This window comes from Agelaius tricolor, unplaced genomic scaffold (assembly GCF_023055355.1).
Source record: "Agelaius tricolor isolate 1412-34295 unplaced genomic scaffold, bAgeTri1.0.p SCAF_15, whole genome shotgun sequence".
NCBI classification, from domain to species: Eukaryota; Metazoa; Chordata; class Aves; order Passeriformes; family Icteridae; genus Agelaius; species Agelaius tricolor.
This window is the reverse complement of record NW_027269275.1, coordinates 20,852,472-20,872,794: the sequence shown is the minus strand read 5'-3', so window position 1 is coordinate 20,872,794 and position 20,323 is coordinate 20,852,472. Positions and strand designations below refer to the sequence as shown.

The following is a 20,323-nucleotide window of genomic DNA, read 5'->3' as shown; positions in this document are numbered from 1 at the left end:
CATTGGCTGGTGATAAGCAGGCCACGCCCCCTGCGCGCCGCGATCTCCGTAGCGCTCCGTGCGTGAAATGTGTTCCGGAACAGGGAACCGGGAACCGGGACACGAGGAAACGGAGAACAGGAACCGGGCACGGCCCCGGGACACGGCTGAGGACCGGGGCACGGGCTGGGCTGGGCCCGCGGCTGGGAGCGCTCGGGAGTGGGGAACGCGGGTTCCCACGGTGCTGTGCGGGGTCACGGGTGGGGACAGCCCCGGGGGGAAGAGGGATGGCGGTGAGAGATGCGCGCGCTGAAACGGAGTGCCCCGATCCCCCCACGGCCCGCAGCACCCTTACCCCGCTCCCCCGTGCACTCAGGAGCAGCCACGCGGCCCCAGGGCAGCCCAGCAGGTTTATTATGGAGGGGACGTACAGAACAGCCATGCCAGCCCAGGGCACCGGGCACCCCGGCACAGCCAGGGCTTGGCACAGAAGCGGGGAACGCAGGGGCTGCGGGTGTCCCACGGCAGGATCCATCCCCCAAGAGCCGCCCCGCAGCGGGATCCGTCCTCCCGGGGGCTGCGGGTGTCCCACGGCAGGATCCATCCCCTCGGGGGCTGGCGGCAGGGACACGAGGGGATGGCAGGGACAGCGGGAACGGGTCCTTTCGCCCCTTGGTCCATAACGTATATAAATATAGAAGCTGTGTGTATCCATCCTATGTATATATGTACATCGGGGGGCTGTGCCGGCCGGGGTGACCGGCACCCCCGCGGCGACCGTCACCGGGGCTCCCGGCCCGTCCTTCACGGGAGCCACGCGTCGCTGTAGAGGGAGCGCGCCTTGGCGTGACGCCGGTTCGCGGCGCTGGCGTTGAGCACGGCCACGCTGCGGCGGCTGGAGCTCACCACGTCCGTCACGAAACCGGCGCAGTCCGAGCAGACGTCGCGCAGGACCGAGCCCTGGGCGTAGATGTGGGGGAATTCCTCCTCCACCCGGCGCCAGCACGGCCCCGAGAGCGAGCTGCGGCACAGGGCACCCCGTCAGCCCCCGCCGCAGGAGGAGGGGGACGAGGAGGAGGAGGAGGAGGGAGGAAGGCTCGGGGACTCACTGGAAAGGCTCCCTCCGGCGCAGCGGCGGCGCCTTGGGCAGCAGCGAGCCCGGCAGGCTCTCGAAGCCCAGCGCGTAGACGGGGATGTGAGCCAGCTTCTTGGAAGGCATCTTCATCTGCGGAATGCGGGAGTCAGGGCGGGGACAGGGACAGCGACAGGGACGGGATAGGGATAGGACAGGGCTGGGATAGGGATAGGGCACACAGAGATGGGGATAGCTCAGAGATGGGTACAGTGACAAGGTGGGACAGGAGTGGAGTAGGATGGGGCAGGGACAGGGAGAAGGTGGGGCAGGAGAGGGACAGGGTGAGGAGCAGAGACAGGGACACAGTGGCACTGCCCAGAGCCTGTCCCTTACCTTTAGACTGCAGGAGCTACAGACAGACCTGGGAACACAGAGAGAGGTGGGTGAGAGGGCCCATTGTGGGGACCCTGCTGCTGCCCTCCCAGCCCCGTGACACAGCACAGCATGGCACAGTTTGGCACAGCATGGCACAGTTCAGCACAGTGCTCACCGCTTGCAGAAGAAACACGACGTGGGCCAGGAGAAGAGAGGAAACTTGGCCCTGCAGCAGCAGCAGACCTGTGGGCAGAGCAGGGTAAGCTGGGGGTAGGTGGGCCCCCCAGTCCCTCCAGCCCCCATCCCCATTCCCACCTTCCCCCTCCGCAGGCTGCTGTACAGCTCCTTGCTCTGCAGGAACTTCTCCATCTCAGCCTTGACCAGCACCCTGCGCACGTTGATCATCTCCTCCACTGTCAGGGCCAGGCTCTCCACAGGGTGGCTGAACTCCTGTGGGACAGGGGGGATGTCACACTGCACTGTGGTATAGGGCACGGTCCAGAGCACTCCTGTGCCAGGGCAGAGCCTCCAAACATGGGCAGAGCATCCCTGGCATAGGCAGAGCATCCCTGGCACAAGGACACCCCCAGCCACCATGTGTCCTTGTGCCAGGCTGCCCTGTGCCCACGGTCATGCTTGCCTGGTGTCCCCAGCCCCAGTGCTCCCAGCTGGTGTCCCCAGAACCCACCAGCCAGAGGTGCTTGGAGCTGCTGGCGGGGGCAGCGCTGGATCCATCCTCTGGCCTCTCCTCCACAGCGCCGAGGGCAGCCCGGGGCAGGGCTGGGCCATCTGGCAGCGGGTGGCAGCTGGCAGGGACAGAGCCTGCAGGGAGGGACAGGGAGGCCGTGGCAAGGACGTGTTGCCCGGTGCCACCACCGCTGACAGGCATGGCACAGAGCCCCGGAGATAGGGACATGGGCACCCCCGGCAGTACCTGAGCGGGGCCGGGGCTCGGGCTGCAGTGGCTCTGGGTCCCGGGGCACAGCCTGGTCCCCCCCCAGCTGGCTCTGCAGCTGTGCCAGGTCCTGCTCTGAGAAGGAGCGATCCCGCTTCAGCGGCACCTCCGTGCCCGGAGAGTCCTCATCCTGCAAGGCCATGGGCACCGTGTCACCGAGGGCACCCCTGCACCCCCGTGTGTCCCCACCTCTGCAGGGTTTCCCTTGCCTCGGAGAGGTTCATCTCCTCCATCTCGGCCAGGGTGGGTGCCTTGAGCAGGACGCGAGGCCGCGGGCGCGCGGGGACGGCGCTGGCCGGGCACAGGGACAGCTCGAGGCAGGAGCTGGAGCTCAGGCGGCCGGCGCAGGCGTGGGGGATGCAGGGCAGGGAGCTGTATCCTGAGGAGAGATGGGCTCAGCACCGTGGGGGTGGCACAGAGGGGACACAGCACAGCGGGCAGGGGACATCGGTACCTTTCTGCTCCACGGGCCGCAGCTTCCGCTCCTGCCTGATCTCCTCCAGGATCTTCTCATGGAGCGTCCTCTGCTTCTGGGGCAGTGGCCGCAGCCGCCGCTCTGATGCCTGCGGGGTGCAGAGATGGGACCTCAGGTGTGGCCATGGCTCAGGGGTGGCACCCACGGGACCTACCAACACTGTCATGCCAGGGAGGTGGCCCGGCGCTGGCACTCACCTGCTTCAGGGGGGGCCGGGAGCGGATGAAGTCCAGTATGAGCTCGTGGGCATCTTTCTTCACCCGGGGGGGGATGTCTCCATCCACCTGGGGAGGGCAGGGGGTCAGTGCTGGGCTGGACAGGGGCAGAATGGGGGGTGAGGGGCTGGCACGGCGGCCACGCTCACCATGACCTTGCGGAGTTTGTAGTTACGGGCACGGATGTCCTGCATGAGCATCTCAAAGGGCGTGAGCTGGTACTCAGTGGGCAGAGGGTTGAACTGCTTCTCCTGCACCTTCTTCAGCTTCACACCGTGCCGCAGCTCCCGCATCAGCTGCACCCACAGCCGGGCCTGGGGGGACACACAGACACGGTGTCAACACCCTCCTGGGACACACGGACACGGGGTCAGCACCCCCCCGTGCCCGGCACAGCCCCGTGCCCGACCACGCTGCCCTACCCAGTCTGTGTTGCGCAGGTTGCCCAGCTCCGCCGCCGGCCGCTCCTCCTCTTCCTCATCCTCCTTCAGCTTCTGCAGCAGCTGTTGAGGCACAAGATGCTGTCACCTTGTCCTGGTGGTGCTGAAGGTCCAGCCAGGACTGTGCCACGGGGCTGCAGCCCTGAGCTGAACCCCAATTCCTGATTCCCAGCCAGCACAGCAGGCTGGGAGGGGCTGCACGGCCAAACACCGGCATCAGCAGCCCTAGCTGGGATGGGCAGAGGGGGCACTGCAGCCTCCCCAGCCCCTCGTCGCTGCAGGCGGCTCCCTCGGCAGGGCCGTGGTGGCAGCGGGCACCCATGCTCACCTCCTTGGCGTCGCGGATCTTGGCGAGGAAGGCCATGAGCTCCACGGTCTCAGCGAAGAGGGCTCGGCACACAGCCTGGTAGTGCGCGGGGGCGCCGGCGGGGTCGGCCAGGCGGGCGGCACAGCAGCGCATGGCCTGGCCGAAGGTGCGCACGGAGCGAGGCTGCCCCTCGCCACCCTCCTCCTCCTCATCCTGCCCCCCATAGCCCTCGTCGGCCGTGGCGCAGCCGCTGTCCTCGGAGTCGCTGTTGGTCATCAGGTCGATGAGCTGCTCCAGGCGCGGGCTCAGCTCCCGCTCCTCGTTCTCATCCAGTCCCCAGTCCAGCGCCCGGTACACGGCAAAGCCCAGCGACTGCACCATCTGCGGGGGACAGCACCGGCAGGGGACGGCAGGCACGCTGGCACAGCTGTCCCCGGCCCCTCCTCGGTGCTGGGTCCCGTCCCAGGACCTGTGAGCCCCGGGTGAGGGGAGCAAGCGGCCGTGCCCAGCCCACAGCGGGCTGGGATGGCAGACGGGGCAGGGCACCGGCCCCCACGTACCTGGGCTTCGGCAGAGGGCGTCAGCAGCGCGGGCAGGTCTGGGGGAGGAGGGCAGAGTCACCGCACGGCCCCGTGCTGAGCACCCCACCCTGCACCACCCAGGGATGCGGTACCCACCCACTCCACCCTGAGCTGCTCACACCCCCTCCGCTCCTCCCTCCTTCCCTGGCTCATCCTGTGCCCTCCTGGTCCCAGGGCACGGCTCCAAGGGACAGTGGGCACTGCACGTTGAGCCCTGCTATCGACAGGCTGGCACAGCCCTCCCAAAGGGCACACTGAGGGGACACAAGCACCCATGTACCCCTCATCACCAGGGCTGGAGGGAGCTGAGAGCTCTGCGTGCATGAGGAGATGCCCCCTGCACCCCTGTGGGATGTGGGCACTGGCAGTGTGGACAGCAGGAGCGTGGGCACCAGCAGCACAGGCATGGCAGCGTGGGGACTGGCAGCCACAGCTGGAGCATGGCACACACAGGGAGCCCAGGACACGCATGTGGGCAGCTTGAGCCCTCCTGGCAGCTGCAGGGAAAGGAACACAAGTGGCCTCTGCAGTGTCCCCAGGGCTCCCGGCTCTGCTTCCCTCATCATTAGCTCTGCATTGAGCTGATCAATGCGGCAGCCACCAGGATGTGCCAGTCGTGTGCCAGCCGTGTGCAAGCCAGGAATGGACAGGAAAGGCAGCACAAGTGGTGGCTCTGCCATGGTACCACAAACAAACCCATCAAAAAACCATGTCCTGGACTGTGGCCGGCTCCTACCGCAGTACCAGCCCCTGGGATGCCACCCAGTGAGTCCCAGCAGCTCCTGCCAGTCACTGGGGCAGAGCTGAGGGGGGATTCCCATAGAATGGGGGGCTGGAGCTGTTCCAGAAGGTGCTGCTGGCTCACCCAGCCCGGATCCAGCCCTGTGCCCTGGCAGAGCTGCAAAGCCATGTGCCAGGCTGGTGCCACCACCTGCAGTGGCACCCAGAGGCACCCGGAGCCCTCCCAGCCTCAGGCTTCACTGTGAAGACTTCACTGGTTCATCCCTGGGGAGGTGGCTCAGGTTGGCACAGAAGCAACCCGGGAGCAGGAGGTGGCACAGTGGCACTGGCAGGTGGCACTGGCAGGTGACACCGGCTCCAGCCCTGCGGTGGCTCAGGGCAGGGCGTGGGGCCATTCCCATGCAGGACCAGTGCAGCCGGTGTGGCCACGCCGTGCCCGGCTGCCATGGGCACGTGCCCTGCCCGTGCGTGTCCCTGTCCTGGGCACGGAGCCACCTGATGCACCCCGGTGTGTGCTCAGCCCCCGGCACCGAGGACACACGGTGACCTCGCAGTGTCCCTGCCCAGTGTGGGCGAGGCCACACAGCGACCCCACGGCACCAGGAGCCATCCCCGGTGGCCTGGCTGTGGGGTGGAGGCGCTGGCCACGCTCCAAGTGCTCCCCGTGGCTGTGTGGCCACCCGGTGTCACTGCTGGCAGCCAGCCCGGTGACACCCGGAACCGCCACAGCCATACCTGGCAGCGCAGCCACCTGCGGGAGGACGGCTGGGAGGGCAAAGGTCGGGGATGGGGCTGTCCCTGTGCCACTCCCGGGACCTGCAGTGGGGGACAAGGTCCCTGTGGTGCCCGTGGATGTGCTGTATGGGTGTCCATGTGTCCGTCCATCTGTCCTTGCTGTGTGTCCTGCAGCCCCGTGGTGGCTGCCAGGACCACGCAAACACCCTCACCTGGCTCCAGCCTCCCTGGGTCACCCGGCGCCAGTGACCTTGTTGGTGCCAGTGCCGGGAGCAGTGCCACACCAGTCTGATAGCAGTGCCCACCCGCTCCCCGGGGCAGCCCCTGCACCGGTACCGGCAGTGCTACTGTCAGTCCCCTTGCGGGGACGGGGCTTGGGGCTCACCCCTGTCACCGGTGCCACCTTCCTGCTCCCCGGTGCCGGGACCGGCCCTTTTCCCCGTCCTCACAGTCTCTCCGGTGCCCCCCTGCACTGCTCCCTGCTGCCGGTGCCTCGATGCTTGCCCCCCCTCTCCGGTGCCACTTCTGCCCATCTGCCGCTCCGGTACCGGTTCTTCCCCGCCGGGGCCTCTGCGGGTGGCCTCCCGCTGCCGGTACCCCCGGTCCCTCCGCGTCCCCGACGCCGGTGCAGCACCCCCTGCCGGTGCCGGTAAGTCCCGGTGCCGGTAAGTCCCGGTGCCGGTAAGTCCCAGGTCCCCGCTCTTTGTGCTGGTAAGTCCCGGTGCCCCGGGTCCCGGTGCCGAGAAATCCCGGTGCCAGTAAGCACCGTAGGCTGCTCCCGATGCCAGCAAGCACCGGTGCGGGTAGATGCCAGCGCCTCCCTCCTTGCACCAGCAAGCCCCGGTGCCGGTAAGTCCCGATATCCCGGATCCCGGTGCTAGTTAGCTCTGGTGCCGGTAAGCTGTGATGCCCCCGTGCCGGTAAGTCCCCGTTCCCCGTTCCTTGTGCTGCTAAGCTCCGGAGCAGGAAAGCCCCGGTTCCGGATCCCAGTGCCGGTAATCTCCGGTGCCCCGCTCCCGGTGCCTCTCTTTCGGTGCCGGTAAGCCCCGGTGCCCCGCTCCCAGCGTCGGTAAGCTGCGATAAGCCCCAGTGCCAGTACGTCCCGGTGTCCCGGGTGTCGCTGCCGGTAAGCCCCGCTAAACATTGGTAAACCCCGGCGCTCCGCTCCCGCGGTGCCGATAATTCCCAGTGCCGCCAAACCCCGGTGCCCCGCTCCCGCTGCCCGTAAGCCCCGGTGTCCCCCGGTAAGCCCCAGCAAGTCCTGATGCCCGTAAGCCCCGGTAAACCGCGGTAAAACCCGGTAAGCCCCGCTCGGCGGTGCCGTCCCGTCCCCCCCCCCGCTCGGGCGCCGCCCGCTCCCGCCCCCCCCGGCGGCGGCGGCCCTCACCGTGCGGCGGGGCGGGCAGGCGGAGGGAGCCGTCGGCGCGGAGGCGGATGTCGGCGGTGCGGAGCGGCGCGGGGGCCACGGGGGCGGCGGCGGCGGCGCGGCAGCCCTGGAAGCAGAGCGCCCAGGCCTGCTCCTCGTTCAGCGGCTGCTCGTAGCACTTCAGCACCTCCTCCAGGGACAGCTCCCGCGGCGGCCCCGCGCCCGCCCGCGCCATCGCCCCATCCCGCACCGCCGAGCGCGGGCGGGGCGCGCCGGGCGGGGGAGACGGGGCGGGGCCTCGCGGGGCCACGCCCCGGCAAGCCACGCCCACCCCCGCTCCCCATCCGCACCGTGGGGCGCGCGGCGGGGGCGGGGGCACGGAGGGGAGGGGCGGGGCGCTGAGCGAGACCACGCCCCCGGCACCGACACCGACACCGGCACCGGCACCGGCCCCGCCGCAAGCGCCCGCTGGGAGGGGCTGAATCGGCGCCGGGGGACACCGGGCGGCTCGGGACGGCGCGGCGTGGGGCCGTACCGGGACGGGCGGTTCGGGATGGTACCGTACAGTAACGGTGCTGTACGGTGGGGCACGGCACGGCGCGGTGAGCTCGGTACGGTCTGGCATGGCACGGTGTGGCGCGGAACGCTGCAGCACGGCTCGGTACGGTGTGACATGGCTCGGTATTGTTTGGCACAGCTTGGCACAGAATGGGATGGGGCAGCAGAGTGTGGCGTGGTATGGTGTGGTATGGCTCAGCATGGCACAGCTCGGCTCGGCATGGCTCAGCAGGGCACATCAGAGCTCAGTGCCATGGCACAGCTCAGCACAGTATAGCTCGGAACAGTACAGGACAGCTCGGTACTGATGGCATGGCTTGGCATGGCACTGAGCTCAGCGCGGTGTGGCACGGCCCAGCACAGCTCGGCCCGCCCAGGCTGCAGGCTGGGAGCAGGGCAGGGTGCACTGGGTTAGCTGGGTGCAGAGGGCAGGGTTCAGGGCACACAGCTGGGCACAGCCGTGGATTGCAGGGCATGTGACAGGGGCAGTGCCAGCGTGGGCACAGAGCAGTGCTGGTGACACCTGAGGGACACGAGACCCTCCTGTGCCCCAAGAGGAGCAGGGTGGCCCTGGTGCGTGGCTCAGCCCCAGCCCTGGCTCCTGCCCTATGGAGCCCACATGCCACGTGTGGGGCAGCACACGCAGGGACACGATGGCCTTGGTACCAGTGTCACCTGGGGACACTCGAGCAGGAACCAGGACAGAGCACAGGATGGCACAGGATGGCACAGGATGGCACAGGATGGCACAGGATGCCGGTGCCCATGGGGACTCCTGCCACAAGGAGCCTGCCTTGTGGGGTGCTGGGAGAGCCCTGGGGCACTCAGCTGGGATGAGGAGCTGGCACAGGGAAAGGGCCAGGCTGGGACAGGAAAACTTCCTGGGGGGAAGGACCAGAGCTCCAGATGCCAGAGTGTGGTTTGGGCATGGCCAGGAGCAGCAGGAGCTGGGTGAAGGTGCCAGGATGAGCTGGAGTCTCGAGAGAGACAATATCCCATGGGAATATGGTGTGGGGTTGGCATCCCACAGCCACTGGGAAAGTCTGACATGAGAGCAGGATCACCTTTGGGCACACGGGGAGGGCAGGATGGTCCTGACAGAGCAGAAAGGACAACCAGTGCATGGGAAAGGTCAGAGCAAGCAAATGAACACTCTCCTCATGATGAGCTTCCCATTTCCATGATGGAAGGAGAATAAAGCCCTGGCTCAGCTCCATTAACCGATGAGCATAAACTGGAATCAATCCCAGAGCTGTGCTGGCAGGGCTGGGACAGGGACAGAGCTGACACACGGCTGCTCTCCTGTCCCACACAGCCAAAGAGCTCTGCAGGGCTGGAGATGTCTGTCAGAGAGCCTGGGATGAGCAGAAAAACCCTTCCCAGGGAACATGAACAGTGCCAGCTCCATCTCTGGGGCAGAAACTGGGATAATGGAGCTGGGATAGTGGGAAACACAGCCCTGCATGCTGCCCTGGGGTTTGAGAGAGGGGAGAAGGGATTTAGGTGATCCAAGGTGTCCGTGCCTCTCTGGGAACGCTCAAATGCACCGTGGGCAGGTGGGACGTGCTGCAGGAGTTGGGAGCACGGTGCCAGTGGCATCTCCAGCTGGATCCATGCGGGATCCTGCCACCGTGGGCAGGTGGGATGTGCTGCAGGGAGTTGGGAGCACAGTGCCAGTGGCATCTCCAGCTGGATCCATGCGGGATCCTGCCCAGCTGCAGCCCCTGGCCATGGCGCCGACATCTGGCTCTAGATTGAATCACAGAATCACAGAGTCACAGAGTCACAGAATCACAGAATCACAGAATCAGAGTCACAGAGTCTCAGAATCACAGAATCACAGAATCAGAGTCACAGAATAAGGTTGGAAGAGACCTCTAATGTCATCCAGTCCAACCTATGCCCTAACACCTCAACCAGACTACAGCACCAAGTGCCATGTTCAGTCTTTTTTTTAAACGCATCCAGAGATGGTGATTCCACCACCTCCCTGGGAAGAGCATTCCAGTACTTTATTATTCTTTTGGTGAAAAATTTCTTCCTAATATCCAACCTATCCCTTCTCTGAGGTAGCTGGAGACTGTGTGCTCTGGTTCTGTCAGTGCTGCCTGGTGGGAGAGACCGACCCCACCTGTCAGCAGCCTCCCTTCAGGAAGGTGTGGAGAGCACTAAGGTCACCTCTGAGCCTCCTCCTCTCCAGGCTCAACAGCCCCAGCTCCCTCAGTGGTTCCTCACAGGGTTTGTGTTCCCAGCTCCTCACCAGCCTTGTTGCCTCTTCTGGATGCGCTCAAGCATCTCAGTATCCTTCCCAAACTGAGGGGCCCAGAACCTGGACACAGTGAGAGGTTTGGATGCCCGGTTTACCCGGAATCAGCCGCTTTGGAGCCGGGAACAAAGCCGTGCCGAGCCGTGCCAGCTTTCCAGCTCCTCCGGACACAGCCGGGGCGGCACCGTCGGGGATGGGAGCGGGAGGACGTGCGGCGTTTGAAGGAAAAGCCACCCTGCAGGATTCATGGGAAGGCATTTGCATGATAAAGCACGGAGCCCTTTGCTTTGGGTAAATCTGTAATTAATACTGAATCGGTGTGTAATTAAAAGCTACCGGCATGGAAAACGCAAACAGAAGCCAAGCGTGTGTGTGTGTGGATGAGGGAAATAGAATTAAAGCCAAAAGAAATAGGGGGAAGGAAAGATGGAGTGCTTGGGAAATGGTGTCAGAGCGCTCTGGGAGGGTTGGAATTTCTGGCTCGTGCAGTGTGGAAGCAGGGTAAGGTGGGGAGCTGGGATGGAGAGCAGACAGAGCCCTTCCCCTGCCACCTGCAGCAGGGCTGTGCCCCTCTCTCCCCGTGGGGAATCCATTCCGTGGGTCTCAGCTCTCATATGCGAAAAAAAAATTCCTCACAAAGCCACAGGAACCTGGGATGAGCGTGTAGAGCACCTGTGGGGTGGACGTGCCTCTCCTGCTTTCCCTCCCTGCTGCAATAAACTGGGAACATGGAAGGAGGGAGCACTGTACTGGGCAGTTTGCTCCTGCTGGATGCTGGCCTCGGATACAGCCAGAGTTTGAGGAGGGGACACTGAGAGACACCTTGGGGACATTTGTTACCACTCTAGAGGCATTTTAAACACCTTTGGGGACCTCAGGGACACCATGGGGACCTTGGGGACTCCATGAGGACCTTAAGGTCATCCTTGGAAACTCCCTGAAGACCTTTAAGGCATTGCAAGGACCTTGGGGACGCTGGGAATAAACTCTGGGAGCACTCTGGAATGCCAAGCTCCCAGTCAGATGCCAGCTGGGGCCAGTCGTGATGGGAGATCCCAAAATCTGGGGCTGCCACAAGCTTGCAGATGGCACTGGGGGTTAGGGTGACTCGGGAATGTGGCCTGGCCAGGGTTCCCAGACTCAGTGGGATCCCATGGCCCTGTCCATGCTGGATCTGCTGGCATTGCTGGGAAGTTCTCCCTGCTCCTGGCATCATGTGCTGCTGACTCACACCCAGCACTGCAATAAACCATCCCTGGCCAGCCCAGCAGGAGCTGCTTCCTGGTGCTGGACACACCCCGGGGACTTCATCTTTCCGTCGGGAATCACCACTGCTGCTCCAAGCCATGGTGGCCAACAGCAGCAGTTCATCATCAGGAAGGATCAGATCAGAGGGGAAAATCCCTCTGGGAATTCTGCTCTGCTCCCTGTGAAACTTAGTGGCCATTCAGGACCTAAAGAGATCTGAGGAAAAAGAGGGAGAGGGGTTTTGGACAAGGGATGGAGTGCCAGGACAAGGGGAATGGCTTCCACTGCCAGAGGGCAGGGATGGATGGGAGACTGGGGAGGAATTCCTGGCTGGGAGGGTGGGCAGGCCCTGGCACAGGTGCCCAGAGCAGCTGTGGCTGCCCCTGGATCCCTGGCAGTGCCCAAGGCCAGGCTGGACAGGGCTGGGAGCAGCCTGGGACAGTGGAAGGTGTCCCTGCCATGGCATGGAATGGGACAAGATGAGCTTTAAGGTCCTTTCCAGCACAAAACATTCCCTTCCATCCAAACCCTTCTGCAATTCCATTATTTATTCTCCCAGCAACGCTGGTGATTCATCCCTTTGGGAATTCCAGCCGCTCCTGTCCCCTTCCCTGGGTGGGATCAGGGTCAGCAGCATCCTCACGGCTCGGAACCGGCAGGATCGGAACTCCCCACCGTGTCCCACACCCTCCGCAGCCGGTGCGGAGCGGGTGCCCTCACCGTGCCCCCCGCCCGTGCTTCCCCCCGCCCTCCGTGTCCCGCTCCCGCCGCTCCCGCCGCTCCCGCCGCTCCCGCCGCTCCCGCCGCTCCCGCCGCTCCCGCCGCTCCCGCCGCCCTTCCCATCATGGCCGCGCCCACCTCAGCCGCCACCGAGAGGGCGGGAGGGGGCGGGACCACGCCGTGCTTCCAACCAATAGACAGAGGCGGCAGGGGGGGCGCGGCACGGCCTCTGCACCATTCCAGCCAATGGGCTCGGCGGGCTCGGCCGGCGGCAGCCAATGGCGGCGCGGGCTGGCGTGGCGGGAAGCGGCGGCCGCGATGGCGGGCGCGGGCGGGAGGAGCTGGCGGGACCTGCTCGGTACGTGTGGGCCGGGGCGAGCTCCGCGGGGACAGCGGAGGGGACGGCGGGGGTGAATGTCCCCCCTCTGCCTTCGTACACCCCTTCTCTCTCCCTGAACACACCCCTCCCTCTGCCCACGTGTCCCGTTCCATGCACCCCGCACTGCCTTCCTCAAAGCCGCCGTGCCCCGGGACACCACAACTGCCCTCGTACACTCCAGTCCCTGCCCTCATGGCCCCCATGCCCTGGGACACAACATCTGCCCTCGTACATCCCCCAGTCCCTGCCCTCGTGGCCCCCATGCCCCGGGACACAACATCTGCCCTCGTACATCCCCCAGTCCCTGCCCTCAAGGCCCCCGTGTGTTTCCGTCACACCCCGCTGTGCCCTCATCCCCAGCAGCAGGAGCAGGAGGTGGTTTTGGGGTGCCCTGGGCACACGCTGCTCAATAAACCCGAACTCCTCAGCAGGGAGAGCCAGGAAGAGGAGAAGCCCCTTTGGGAGCGAAGCAGAGCTCCAGGGAGCGGCTCTGCGGCTGCTGGACCAGCACCAGAACCTGGCTGAGCTGCTCCTGGAGGTAGGAATGGGTGATCAGCACCAGAACCTGGGGGTGATCAGCACCAGAACCTGGCTGAGCTGCTCCTGGAGGTGGGAACGGGACAGCTCAGGGGCTCGTGGCCCAGCTGGGGCAGTGGGAGAGCCCAGCTGGAGGTGGGCTGTGGAGTCCCTGTCCCAGGAACACAGTGCTCCATGGTACCTGGAGAGAAAAACCTGCAGTATAGGAGTAAGATGAGGCTGAAAGCTCTATGTCACAGAAATGGGATTGTTAACCCTTCTCCATCAATGTTTTACAGGCTAACAATGGTTAAGCATGGTTTGGGACAAAGGGAAATCCAGCACATTTTCCTTTGAGTCAGAACTGGCTTCTTGTGAATCTAGGGAGGACAATTCAGAAGAGACTTGGCTTTTCTCTGAATTACCAACCACGTCTGGCTGACATGACTGTCCTCATGACAGCCTTATCCTGATCCACTGTTCTGATTCAGCTGTGTTCTCCCTCTCCTCACACACTGATTTTACAGTTACAACAGATAATGCAAATATCTCCCACAGTTCAGGATCTGTCTTTCTCTTGAGAATATTTCCCTTCATAAAAAGAAAAAGGGGATTTAACTAGAAAATGATCCAACATTTGGACATGTTTCATCAAATATTTATGACCACATGGCTTCACAGAAAGATAAGGATTATAGAAATTCTGCTCCTGGTGCTGCTGCTGAGCTGGTTGCTCCCTGGGGATGAGGAACTTTGACCTGTATCTCCTTTTTTATGGATAAACTGACAATAACTAAACACACATCTCTGGTAAGGTGAAATCTGTGCTTTTCCACTCCCACCTGGGAGCTCCGTGTTAATTCACTTCAGTTGCTCCTGCAGTGCAGGGATAGGTTTGGAAATGTGTGTGACAGACATCTAAGAGTTCTAAGGTTTTATTTGTGTTCCAGGTGGGAGATTCAGCCAAGCCAGGTGTGCAGGATGGGGCAGAGCACCGGGGAGTGTCACCAGAGTTATTTATAGGTGAGCACCTACCAGGCCAGATGTGGGGAAGAACCCTTCCTCAATATTCAGTTTTTGCCTTTATGTGCGACCCCAGTTTTACTTTCTTTTATTGTTCTGGTCTTGTTTCTTGCTTGCCTGGTGATGACAGTCTTGTGCTTTGCTGTTTAGTCTCTGTTCTGCAGGAACAGGCCTCAAAGCTGGGTGTGCCCACAGCGACCTTGGCAGCCAAAAATGCCGTGGCCAACGTGGAGCGGATCTGCCAGGATCCTGCCAGCCCCTCCGGAGTCCCACTGCTGAACTCCGACCAGAGAGTAAGGGAAAAGCTTTATCTTTAATTTAGCAATGAAACAGCACTGCTAGGTTTCACTTTAAGCCCAGTTCATCTGCTCTGATTAAGCCCCAAACACGAGTGGACGGTTATTCACTGAGGTGCTTGATTTGCTTGCAGAAGTACAAGATAAATAAGAAGAGAAGTTTAGGCCTTTCCCCTGAATTCCCTCCATCATTTGACCCTTTAAAAAGCAGCAAACAGAGCAAAGCAACAAATTGTTTTTCTGGGAGTGTGTTATTCACAAAGGGAATTATTTCTGCTTCATTTCCGGGGCGATGCCAGAAGAGGTTGACCTGCTTGCTTCAGACTGTGAAGGATTTGCTGGCAAACAACATGTTCTGTCGCTCCCTCTTCTGCCAGGAAATGTGGAAAATGAAGGTGAGAGCTCATGGAGAAGCACTGTGGTGTTACACTCCATGAGGATTCATCCATGGGATGTGGCATCTCTGAATTCCTGAGAATGACTGGTTTTCCTGACCTTCCAAAGGCATGAGCTGAATTACACATGGTGGGAGTTTTTTGGTTGTTCTGTTTATTTTAAAGCAAGTTCAGTGGGAACTTCCTTGTGTCTGCAGTGGGATTTGCTTTCTCAACTCAGTGGAGGTTTGGAATGATTTGAATCATTTGGAACTGCCACAAAAGGGTCATTAACAGCACTGTGGTGACCAGGTGCTGCTTTTGGGGTCCAGTACAGAAACTCCCAGCTGACTGTGGGGTGACACAGTCCCAGAGCCCTCGTGTGCTTTGCCAGCAACATTCCAAGTGTCTTTGGCATCCTGGCTCTCTGCTTTGTTTACCTGGGAATGGTGATAAGGCAAAGTGAGGGCACAGAGGAAGAAACCAGATAGCAGATAACAGCTTGTGCTGCCTCACAGATGGGATGTCTTGATTTCACTTGGGTGTATTCTGTGGAGACAAGTGGTGCTGTGAGTGGAGTCAAGGGCTTTTTATGAGTGGGAGGGCTCTGATTCCTCACTGCTCCCATGGGGAAGGAGGAAAGGCTGATCTGCCCAGATAAAGGGCTGTGCTCTGGTCTCAGATATCCTCTGCTGAGCTGAAAATAGAACCTGTGTGTTTCACAGGCTGATTAGGATCTCCTGGTCCTGGGGCAGACATGGGATAAGGCAGAGATATCTGCAACTGAGGGTGTTACAGTGAGAATTAGGTTGTGAAGACAAAGAATGTGGGCGAGTTTGGGGTCAGGGTGAGAGGCAGCTGCTGGGCATGGCAGAAAGCTCCTGGGGCTTTGGCTTTTCCCTGTGCCCAAGGCTCCCAAATGCCTCTTCCTTCTCAAGGTGGGGAGGTTTTGTGGAGGCATTGGTTGTGCCTGGAATGATCAGAAGCTGCTGCTGCTGCACCTTTCCCCTGCCAGGTGCACCCTGCAGGGCTGCTTTGCTGGCTCAGGACTCCCCTGAATGTGCTGTTCTGGGCAGGAAGGGATGTTACAGGGCAGCAAGTACACCCACACAGGAGTGGTGCCTGGTGCAGATTTTTGTTCATTTTCCCTTTGTGTCCATCAGCCTTTCTGCCTGGATGATTGCAGAGTCTCTCCTTGCAGTCTCTTGCAATCCCAGCTCTGCTGGGATATGGACTTGAGAGTGGCAATCTTGTTCCACAGGGACTAATAAGCAGTTAATAGACTAAAAGACAATTCTCAAATTGGATCTGGATCTGCATCAGCAAAACCTGAACCTGAGTCATGTTACCTGTTTCCTGGGGTATCCCTGCTCCTTTAAATCTGCAGAATCACCATTATTCCAGAGGGGAAAGATGAATATATTCATTACTTGTCCACAAAAAATTTAAATGATGATGCATCTACAACCCTAAACCTCCCAAAATCTCTAGAAAATACAGTCTCTCATCACCAGGTATTTGCTGTGTTGTCAGTTTTAATGCTGGATGGTTGGGATAAACAGAATTCAGCTTTATTTCTCATGTACCATGTGCAATAACCAAATGCTGAGTGCCCAGTGCAGGCTGTGACCTGCTGCTGCCATGTCCTCAGGAGCCCCTGGTGCTGGAGGCCGTGTGGCACCTGCACAGCAGTGACATCGTGGGCCTGGCAGAGCTGCTGGACAGGTGAGCAGGGCCCTGGGGGGCTGCAGATGTAGCTGATCCCCTAAAGCCTATTGGGACATAATCAGGGATTAGTCATGAGTATTCTGGAGTGAGGATACGGTCAGGTGCTGGCCAGGGATCAGATTAGCAGGATTTAGGAGCTGCTCTGGGCTCGGGGGTTACTCTGGGCTAATGAGCCCAGTTCAGTGCAGTGGCTGCTTGGTGGCCACCAACTGGACTTGAGAAAGTCTTGCTCTGCAGAAGGTGGGTGCTTCCATCTTCACCAAATCTTACACTTTTTTGGTCTGGCAGAGTTAATCTCCAGAGAATTGTTGGTCTTAGAATTTTGGTTTTCTATTTTTTGCCCCCCAACAAGTGTCCAAGGCCAAGCTGGGCAGGGCTTGGAGCAACCTGCTCTAGTGAAAGGTGTCCCTGCCCAAGCAGGGGGTGAAACAAGGTGAACATGAAGGTCCCTTTGAAGCCAAACCATTCCATTATTCCATGATCCAGAGCTAACAACTCACCCATTTGTGAAGTTCAGGTTGTCCCCTTATTGTGTCCCAGTGATTTTCTAGGTTCTGATATTGGTTCACTTGTCTGTTCACAATGAAAGCAATTCAAGGGAACCAAAGGCATAGATTAAGAATTTAATTTCTTTTTTGAAGCATTTATATCTGAGTGTCTTAGAAATTGGAATTGAAATTCTTCTAGCAGAGGTTTCCCAATGGAAACTTTCATGTCAGGGATGAGGAAATACTTGGATGCACAATTTCACCCACACTTTTCCTTTGCATAGGTGTGTGTGTTGTGGGGCCTTTTTATAAAGCAAATAATATAAAAAGCAACTGTAAAGCAAATGTGCTGGTCCAAATTAAATAAAGGAAGTGGCAGATTTAGGGCAGAGGGCACAGGTGGAGGCAGCCAAGCCTTACAGAAAGCAGGAGGGGTTGAACTGAAGGTGCTTTTGTGTTGCAGGAGCCCAGCAGGCCCAGCAGCAGTGGAGTGGCTCTGCAGCAGCCTCTGTGGCCTCTGTGAGCAGGCTGGGGACATCTCCTGTGGGGACATGGAGCTGGCACAGAGAATTCTCTCAGGCAAGGCCCTGGGCTGGGTGCAGGGCAGAACCTCAGAGGTGGAACCATGCAGGGCCTCAGTTTGTGTTTCCTAACCTCATTTCTCTGGGGAATATATGTTTTATATGTTTAGCAAATTTAACAAATTCTCTCCTGTTAAAAAAATGATTGGTTTGAGTTTTTCCATCTCTTAGAGTTAAGGTAACTCAAGAAAGTGTAATAGTGAGGGGTGTGGTTCAGGGATGACACACTGGCACTGTGACACTCTGCAGAATCCCAGAGAGATTTTGGGCCAGAAATATTTCAGAGTTCCATTTCTCCCCTGTCCATTTCTATTGTTTATTTTCTTAGTTTGGTTAGGAAAACATCTCTCCAGTGTCTGAGTGAGGACCAGTGCAGCTGGTCAAGTACAGCCCCTCTGAGTTCTGCAGAGGTCATGGAGCACAACTGCAAATCCTTTAGACTTTATAATCCTTGAAGTTCTGGATTCTTTCTCCTGGGAATAATTTTACTCCAGGACAGTAAATGATTGCTGTTAGTGGAGCCTGTTGGGACAGGTGGGAGGGGAAGGAGCAGGTGACCTGTGTGCAGAGGGGATGCTGAAACACCGATTTTTTTCTTGGTTTGCAGACTTTGCCATCGTGTTTGTTCAGAATGGCTTTGAGCAGCCTTCAGAGCTGGGAAGGAAGGTGGAATTCCAGAAGGTTGCCTACGTAAGGACAAATGAACCTGGCTGTAAATGGTGCTTTAATAAAGCAATTCCATTGATCTCTGGCTCTTGCTGAGTACAAACAATTCAGGGCTTGGGAGCTGCAAGGAGAGGGTGCTGGTACAGGTGCAGGAGTGGGGGAAATGGTGAAACCAGAATTGAGATTTTTATGTATGGAGAATTGCTCCAAGGTGGCACATCAAGGGTTTTTTTGACTCCCTTTCACCTGGGTTGCTTGGGTGTTCCATTTGAATATGAGACGTGGAATGCTGTAAGGTTGGAAAGTGCTGCCCTTCTGTCTATTTTATCTCTTCTATTGCACAGCCTAAGGTCAAAGTGAAGCTTTAAGAGGGACAAAACTCTTTGAGTCAATTTACTTTTTCTGCATTGAACTGCAGCCCTTTGAAACTCTAAATCCATTAATTTGTCAATTTTGAACAGATCTGCCGTGCTGTCTTACAGAGGATGCTGGCATGTGAGTATTGCTGTGATCCCAGCTTTGTGCAGCCACTGCTGGCTCCAAGACTTCTATTCCTTGCTCACTGCTGAATCCCTAAGGAGAAATCCTTTGCCTGGCTGCTTTGTCTGTGCTGTTGTGCATAATATTTATGTCACTGATTTTATTTGCCTCTGCTTTCCCTGTCGTTCTCCTGAAGTGTCTCCAGACACTGCAGATAATTTCTTGCCTTTTATGCTACTTTTTTTTCTGCTCCCAACTGTAACATGATATAGATACCTGACCCCATTTGCTGATTTTTAACAGGTTTGCTTGGAAGCAGGTGGAGCACAGAGGTTAGGCCAGGATCAGCTTTGCTGCTTAGATTTATTTTTTTCTGCCGAGTAAATTAGACTTTGAGGTGACAGCATTGAGTCCTTTTGCTGACTCACTGTTTGGATTTGCAGACCAATGTTTTCTGAAACCTCTATTTTTATTCTGAGCCAAGACATCTGGTGTAGGTGTGGAGTCTTTAAACACCAGTGTTCATGAACTGCAACGTGCCTGCCCTGGCCTGAGCTGCCCTGCTGCCTCTGCTGAGAGCTCAGTGCAGCAGCTCCTGATTTACCAGCAAATCCTGATGCAGAAAGGCTAAACTCACTCACATGGGGTTATTTTTGTCCTGTGTCACAGCTGATCCTCACGGGGAGATGCTGTACCTGCTGCTGTCCCTTACACACCCCTGGCTGGTGTCACCTGCCAGTGCAGCTGCTGTCACTCCTGTCTCCTTAGTGACAGCGATTCCTGCTTTCCCTGCTGGCTCCTTTCCCGCTCGTGCTGCTGCAGAGGCTGCTAAGGTGACCCCATCCAGGCCAGGGCACCTCCCTCCATCCCCATGGGCACTGCCAGCCCCATCCCCTGCCCCAGGTCTCACAGGGAGCACTGTCTGTACGCTGAGATGCTCACAGACCTTGCGAGTTCTTCTAAAAAGAGAAAGCTGCAAGTGCTTTATTATTTAATATGCATGAATCCAATCTCAGGTGGCCCTTTAAGAGTTGAAAACCAACCCTTCTGAGCAGAGGAGTAGTGATTTTGGAGGAGGAGGAGGAGGAGCAGGCTGTTGGCAGGCAGACAGGAGTCTGCATCCTGCTCTTCATTTGCCCTTCCCGTTTGCGCAGCCTGTGTGCCTGCAAAATGCATTCCAGCAGGTTTATGTAAGATATTTTATTAGTCCATACTTTTGGGTCACCTCTGAGGGGTCCCACTTCATTAATCTCTGGAGAACATTAGGGTTTTTAATGCAAAAGAATTCCCTATTAGTAAAGACCTTCCCAGGGGGAGAAGGACAGGCTGGCAGTAGCATGGGAGCAATGTGTTCACTGTAATGATCTGGCAGTGCTGAACTGCTGGGCCTGAAGATAAGCTGAGTTTATCTCCTTTGCTTTATTCTCCCCTACTTAACCTTAAAGTATTCCTCAGCAGGAGAGGAGAGTGTTACATCCTAAAGCTCTGGTGGCATGTGAGGGATGTCTGCTTCGCTGCCCCTGCTCAGTACATTTTCTTTTCGGGTTTTTTTTTTTTTTCCTTAACGAAATGGTTTGAATACACAAACCAAGCTCCTTTAACAGTTGAAAGAGGAGGGTTTCCAAGGCGGGGTGGCACAAAGCAGAAGTGCTGCTGCAGCAAACTGCAAAGCAAAGGCTTTCCCAGTCTGTGGGCTCGGAGAGGTGTGGGCTGATCATCGCCAAGACAACGCGCTGCGCAAGCTGCCAACCTGTTT

General features: G+C 58.9%; 2 protein-coding genes across 2 annotated transcripts in view; one reads left to right on the top strand and one right to left on the bottom strand.

Moving 5' to 3' along the window:
- Nucleotides 1-370: 370 nt before the first annotated feature.
- Nucleotides 371-7,557, bottom strand: SPIRE2 (spire type actin nucleation factor 2). The gene is made up of 15 exons (XM_071440891.1): nt 7,266-7,557; nt 4,382-4,419; nt 3,843-4,202; nt 3,497-3,577; nt 3,224-3,388; nt 3,057-3,143; nt 2,839-2,947; nt 2,594-2,763; nt 2,364-2,514; nt 2,118-2,251; nt 1,745-1,879; nt 1,605-1,672; nt 1,448-1,475; nt 1,089-1,204; nt 371-1,000 (listed from the first exon to the last, which is right to left on the bottom strand). Exons 1-15 carry the CDS (start codon nt 7,477-7,479, stop codon nt 784-786), a joined length of 2,073 nt encoding a protein of 690 aa, XP_071296992.1. The 5' UTR covers nt 7,480-7,557; the 3' UTR covers nt 371-783.
- A 4,774-nt stretch (nt 7,558-12,331) lies between these two features.
- The window catches only part of FANCA (FA complementation group A), a 33,865-nt gene continuing 25,873 nt past the window's right edge, over nt 12,332-20,323 (top strand). Inside the window, exons 1-9 of the mRNA XM_071440890.1 lie at nt 12,332-12,394; nt 12,847-12,953; nt 13,882-13,954; nt 14,105-14,247; nt 14,550-14,645; nt 16,276-16,349; nt 17,304-17,419; nt 18,029-18,111; nt 18,549-18,582. Of these exons, the coding sequence (XP_071296991.1) occupies nt 12,355-12,394; nt 12,847-12,953; nt 13,882-13,954; nt 14,105-14,247; nt 14,550-14,645; nt 16,276-16,349; nt 17,304-17,419; nt 18,029-18,111; nt 18,549-18,582 (766 nt within the window). The 5' untranslated portion in view covers nt 12,332-12,354. The remainder of the gene's footprint in view (nt 12,395-12,846; nt 12,954-13,881; nt 13,955-14,104; nt 14,248-14,549; nt 14,646-16,275; nt 16,350-17,303; nt 17,420-18,028; nt 18,112-18,548; nt 18,583-20,323) is intronic.